The 6,330-nt window shown below is 62.5% G+C and overlaps 1 protein-coding gene across 2 annotated transcripts in view; it reads left to right on the top strand.

The window, feature by feature from the left end:
* The first annotated feature begins 1,427 nt into the window (after positions 1 to 1,427).
* Positions 1,428 to 6,330, top strand: part of ZNF831 (zinc finger protein 831) — a 69,179-nt gene continuing 64,276 nt past the window's right edge. Inside the window, exons 1-2 of one of the 2 annotated variants that reach the window (XM_043553559.1) lie at positions 1,428 to 5,083; positions 6,141 to 6,280. In XM_043553559.1, the coding sequence (XP_043409494.1) occupies positions 1,460 to 5,083; positions 6,141 to 6,280 (3,764 nt within the window). In that variant the 5' untranslated portion in view covers positions 1,428 to 1,459. Of the gene's footprint in view, positions 5,099 to 6,140; positions 6,281 to 6,330 lie in introns of both variants that reach the window. The other variant, XM_043553558.1, reaches the window with a different exon arrangement.

The following is a 6,330-nucleotide window of genomic DNA, read 5'->3' as shown; positions in this document are numbered from 1 at the left end:
TCACTCATGCTTTTGGTGTCATATCTAAGAATCCACTGCCGGATCAAAGGTCATGAAGATTTACTCCTGTGTTTTCCTCTGAGAGTTTTGTGGTTTCAGTTATTACATGTAGGTCTTTGATCGACTTTCGGTTGATGTGAGATAGGGAGTTCTACTTCATTCTTCTACATGTGACCACCCAGTAGTATGTCTTTGTTTTTAACATAGCTTATTGTAAGTTTATGTAATTTAACTGTTAGTAATGGCCGTGTTTAACAACCGGCTTGCACAATTCCTGAAAATCAGCTCTCAGGAGGCAGTGTGAGCTGATATGAGCCAATACGAAATGGTTTCAGCCACTGTTTCCACCTTACCTGCTTGCTGCAAAAGGCAGGAGTTTGTATTTGTGTTTCGTAAGGAGCCCAGCTGGGGGATGACCACAGTGTGCTTACAGAGCTCCTGGGGAGTGAGTGTCTGGGCAAGGAGCATCTGAAGAGCCCTGCTCCTGTAGCCCTGGGCTCGTCCACCCTCCTGCCGTTGGGTCTGGCTTTCCCCCTCCCCTGGTTCAAAGAACGTGGCTGGGTCTCTCTGCCTGTCTTGCCTCCACATTTGCCCAGCTCTTCCCTCTGGCTCAGAGGGAACTGATTATGTCCCAGCTGGTGTGGAGGGCTTTTGGAAGCCCCACCTGTGAGCAGAGAACCAAGCCTGATCCTGAGGTTGAGAAAGTGTCCCTTATCCTGGTTGGGTAACCGGATAAAATACTGGATGCTCAGCAACGTCTGGATTTCAGGTAGATAACCCCTAATTTTTAGTATAAGCGTGACCCGTGCGAGATTGGGGTAGACTTCTACTAAAGAATTATGCATTGTTTCTCTGAAATTCATTTAGTTGGGATCTTGTGTTTTCATTTGCTGAATCTGTTAGGCTCTCTCTCAGGTCAGCGTTCTAACCTTCTGCCCTCTTCCAACAGCAGGGATTCAGAACCCCAGGGTGAAAAGGGTCCGAGGGCAGTGCCTATTCTCTGCCTGTTTTACAGGTCTGGAAACCGAGTCCCAGCGTGAACTTTTCTTTCTCATGAAGTCAGCGCATTTTCTGAGTGTCCCCTCTGCACAGGGCCCTGTGCTGGGTGTTGGGAGGGACAGTGACAAGACTGCCGTGGGCCTGGGTAGGGGGCGGGAGTTAAGAGTTCCCTTTCAGCATGTGAAATAGACAGGATTCAAAGCAGGTCCGGATCCTGCTTTGCCATGTGTCAGCTGCCTGTGAAGTCGCTTCCGCTCTTGGAGCCTCTGTCTCCCCTTTCGTAACGTGGGGATGACGGTGCTTCTCTTGGGGGATTGTTCCTGGGCTTCAGTGGGGCGACGGCATGCCTGGTGGGGGCAGGGAAGAGTTTACTGCACGATCAGAGAAGAGAGGTACCATGGTAAAGTTTGGCTGTTGCCCACAGGTCGCCAGGCATCCTGGGCCACCCGGATGATGCAGCATGGAGGTGCCAGAACTCACTCGCCCTGCCTCGCCTGCCCGGGACCAGCCGGCTCCTGCCTCTGGACACCCAGGAGCCTCAGGTGGGCAGGTCTCGCCTCACCTGACCCTGGGCCCCGTCATTCTGTCACCGGAGCAGGGTCTGGCCCCCGCCGTGTTCCTGAAGGCCCTGCCCATCCCGCTGTACCACACGGGGCCCCCGGGGGGCCTCCAGCCACGTGCCCCCCTGGTGACGGGCAGCCTGGATGGGGGCGGTGGACCCTTTATCCTCAGCCCCCTGCTGCAGCCCGAAGGCCCCGGCCCCACCCAGGCGGGGAAGCCGGCGGCCCCGACCCTCACCGTGAACATCGTGGGCGCGCTGCCCGTCCTGTCGCCGGGCCTGGGGCCCACGCTGGGCAGCCCGGGGAAGGTACGGAACGCCGGCAAGTACCTCTGTCCACACTGTGGCCGCGACTGCCTGAAGCCCAGCGTTCTGGAGAAGCACATCCGGTCCCACACGGGCGAGAGGCCCTTCCCGTGTGCCACCTGTGGCATCGCCTTTAAGACCCAGAGCAACCTGTACAAGCACAGGCGCACCCAGACGCACCTCAACCACTCCCGGCTGTCTTCGGAGTCTGAGGGAGGGGGCGGCAGCCTCCTGGAGGAGGGGGACGGGGCCGGAGAGAGCTCCAGGGCAGCGGGCGCAGGGGACGGCTGGAGCCAGAGCCGATCCGGGAGGCCCCTCTCTCCAGGCGCCCAGGGTGCCGGGCGCTGCCCGGTGCCAGCCACGCACCCGTCTTCTGTCGCTAAGACCCTGGGTCTGAAGTTGGAAGCCGTTCCCCGTCCGGGGTCCGCACCAGCCGACAGAGAGACCCCCGTGGACTCTGCCCACGCGGCCTCCCCCGCGCGCACCCTGGCCGGCGGCTCCCAGCTGAGGCGGAAGTCGCCAGAGCAGCCGTCCCCGACCGCCGGCCTGCCGTGCGCCCCGCGGCAGCAGGCGGCGCCGTCCTCGGAGAAAGCCCGGGACGTCAGGGCCTCGGAGGGCCGGCTGAGGAAGTGTGAGAGCACGGACTCGGGCTACCTGTCCCGCTCGGACAGCGCGGAGCAGCCGCCGGCCCCCGGCAGCCCCCTGCGTGGCCTGTCGGAGGGGGAGGCGGCCCCGGGCCCGCGGCTGGAGCGGCAGCTGGAACAGCGCATCGCCTGGCTCATCTCTCACAACCAGGCCGTGGTGGACGACTCCCAGCTGGACAACGTGCGGCCCCGTAAGACGGTCCTGTGCAAGCAGGGCAGCATCGACCTGCCCGTGCCCTACACCTACAAGGACTCCTTTCACTTCGACATCCGGGCGCTGCCCTCCGGCCGCAGGAAGCCCGCCGCCCTGGGCCCGGCCCGCTCTACCTTCACGCCCCCCGACAAGGCGCGCCCAGTCTTCTTCCACTCCGTCCCCACCCAGCTCTCCTCCACCGTGGCGTGCGTGCCCATCACCAGGAGCAACTCGCTGCCCTTCGTCGAGGGCACGGGAACGTGGCAGGAGCCGCCGGACCCGCGGGACGCCGGTCCCCGGAGGCAGAAGCCTCTGAGCCCCAGGCCCGCCCCTGCCCGGCCGGCGGACGTCCCCGGCGGTCACCCCCGGGCCCTGGTCAGACAGGCGGCCGTGGAGGACCTGCCGTGTCCCCTCACCGGAGACGGCCCGGCCCCCACAGAGGACCTGGATGGAAGCAGAGCGGCTGCGGGGGAGGGGGCGGCCAGCAGGGGCGGAGCAGCCGGGAAGAAGTGCGGCCAGAGGCCGCTGAAGATGTTCTCCCAGGACAAGTGGCAGGTGTATGGGAAAGAGACATTCAAGAGAATCTACCAGAAAATGAAAACCAGCTACCACGGAGGCAAGAAGGCACGGGAGGGGACGGTGGGGAGTGGGACAGAGCTAGGTCGTCCTCTCCAGGAAGAGGTAGCAGGGGACGAGGGCACAGCCCCATCGCAGGGCGGGCGGACCCCCGTCTGTGGAGATGTGTCTGTGGGGACCCAGCCGGGGCCTTGGGGACGTCCACTGGCCCAGGAGGGCTTCCCGGTGATGGATCCAGCCACGGAGGGGGAGACGGTGGCCAGAGCAGGAGGCAGGGACCAGCCCAGGGTGAACAGGGCCACCTTACCCTCCACCCTCAGCTGCAGAGAACCCCCCTGTTTGGGCAGCAAGAGCCCTCTGCTTCCTCCAAATGGGAGGCTGGAGCTGGGGACTCAGCGGCCGGGAGCACCTGGTCCCCTCAAGGGAGGTAACCTAGAGGCTCCCATGCCAGTTTCGGCAGACCCTAACCTGGAAGGAGGCACCCGTGGTGGGGGCGGCAAGGAGACCTGCCAGCAGGCCCCAACGGTGTCGAGGCAACCCAGCGGTGGCACTGGGGAGCCCCGGCCTTCAGAGGACAAGCTCCCATCGGAGAGAAAGAAGCTGAAGGTCGAGAAGCTGAGCTGCCAGGAGCCGCCAGAGCCCGTGGGAGCAGAAGGAGAGACCCCGAGTGGCCCCGGGCAGGCCACCTCCCCGCCATCTCACAACCAGGACGGTGATCCTGGGGACAAGCTGGGAGAGCCGCGCGGGAGTGCTGATGGCGTGGCGGGGGGCAGGGCTGGGGAGCCAGCAAAGCCGTCGGAAGTTTGTGGCGTCTCCTCTGCTGTTCCACCTGTGGCCCTGAGGCAGGTCCTGCAGGACCCGTGTCCTGCAGCTGTGTCCCCTGGACGTCACCCCCAGCTGGCCACGCAGCCCCAGGCCCCCGGCGTCCTCACTGCCCCGGCAGACACTGCCTTTCCCCCCAAGTACCTGCTCAGGCTGCCTCAGGGTGAGGCCTGCCCCCCACCTCCCACCGCCCAGGGTCCCAGACGAGGCCAGGACCCTCTCTGCAGGAGAAGGTGGCCGGAGGAACAGCCCTCCGTTGTTGGGCCAGGGCTGGGGACCCGCCTGCCGCCCTGCCCAGCCACAGGCTTGGCCTCCGGTGGAGCAGACATCTTCGAGGAGGATCCCGGCTGGTCCAGGCACTGGGGCAGGAGAAAGGGGGTGCAGGGAGAGGAGAAGCCAGACTTGGATGCCGACACCCCAGCAGCAGGGCCGTCCCCTGGCTCGTCCTCCGGTGCCTCCAGGGAGACGACCTCCTTCCTGCCCACCCCAGCGTGTGCCACCCAGAAGAGTGGGACCCCTGAGCCCCGACACCTCTGCGTGGGTAGCACTTCAGTGGGGGCCAGGCCCTCTGGGGGTGTCCTGAGTCCTTGTGCCCTCGGCAGGGAGTTGGGCGGACCTCCCGAGAATGCCCCGGAAAAGCCCCCCTCAGGGCCTCTGGCCGGGCTCAGTTCCTGCTGCTGCTTCCTCACGGCCCCCGCGTCCCCGGGCTGGCCCCAGCTGGCCTCGTGTACCCACTCAGAAACCCTGCGGAGCACCAGGGCCCAGGGCCCCTTCCCGTCCTTGAGGGCTGAGCCCCGACTCACGTGGTGTTGCCTGAGCCGAAGCCTGCCTCTGCCCACAGAGCAGAAGGAAACGACCGCCTCTGTCTACTTGGCTCTGCACTTCCTTGGTGGCAGCACCCGGGACGAGGGTCCAGATGCCCGGCCCCTGAGCAGGGCGGTGGTGGGAGGACGGACGAGGACGGCCCTGGGAGAAGGAGGGCAGGTGCGGACAGCAAAGGTAACGCCCCCCCCCCCACCCCCTTGCCCAGGGCCCTGGGGCTGGGGCAGCGTGCTTGGCAGGCGGCACTTGTAGTGAAGGAGAGGGAGCGGGAAGCTGGCCTCATAACACCTGCCGTCTGCTCCCAGAGGAGGCTGAGCTGTCACATACGGGGCAAGATAGGACAAGGGCTGAACGTGCAACACAAAAGAAAACAGACTCATGCACAGAAATGTCAAGGGAAAGAATTACTGCACCCAGGACCCTGGATGAGATACTTTTCATCCCTAGACCTTAAATTTTACTCTGAGCTTCCTGGTAACAGCAGCAAAAAGTGAAATGAAACCCTGCCGAGGAGAGAGTTCTCTGGGTAACCTAAGATTATAAACCAGAAACTCTTACCGAGAGAGAGATTCCAGGTGAAACCCCATCTCTTAAAAGGAGAGAGTTGTTGGGGTGCCTGGCTGGTTCAGGCGGTAGAGCATGTGACTCTCGATCTTGGGGCTGTGAGTTGAAGCCCCACATTGGATGTAGAGATTACTTAAAAAAAAAAATAGAGTTACCGTACTGGGGACTGAGGAAACAATGACTATGATCAGATTCAACTTGCGTCTGAGTTTCCTGGGAGCAGTGGCTAAAAGGGAAGGGGGCTGAGTGCTGCAGAGTGTCCACCTGTTACCTAAGTGGTAGGTGTGTGGTCCCAACTTAAGAGCGCATCCATATGTCTGGGTTATGTCCTGCTCTGAGATATCTTGGGCCAGGGCAGCCGGAGAGTATCCTGAAGCCTCGGTTCTGGTGTAGCCGTGCCGAACAGTGCCTGGACTCCAGAGCCCCACAGGCTGCTCTTGATCCCGAGAATGGCGATTAATAAAGAATGTGCTGGGTCCAAGACCCAGTTTGGCCTGCCTTCCTCCGCCAGGCAATTAGGCCTGGGATGCAGGGGTTCCTAGAGAGATGGATGGAGTTGGGGGTGGGGGCAGGGCTGGCCACGGTGTCCCCTGGGCCCCCAGTTAGCACTGTAGGGCTCTCAGCAGTATGATGCCAACGTGCCGGGTATTTTCAGCTCTTCTGCCCAGTGGCCTCAGGGATGGTGTCCCAGGAGCGGGTGTCTGAGCCTGAATGGAAGAAAGGACCGCCTTGGAGGAAGGCAAAGCTGTTTCGGGGGAGTGGCAAACAGAAGAGGCTGAGCGTCCGCTCCAGAAGGTAGGGTGTGTGACCCACTGTCCGTCTCACACGTGCCCAGCGTATCTGGA

This window comes from Prionailurus bengalensis, chromosome A3 (assembly GCF_016509475.1).
Source record: "Prionailurus bengalensis isolate Pbe53 chromosome A3, Fcat_Pben_1.1_paternal_pri, whole genome shotgun sequence".
Classification (NCBI taxonomy): Eukaryota; Metazoa; Chordata; class Mammalia; order Carnivora; family Felidae; genus Prionailurus; species Prionailurus bengalensis.
This window is presented reverse-complemented; position numbering and strand designations above follow the sequence as displayed.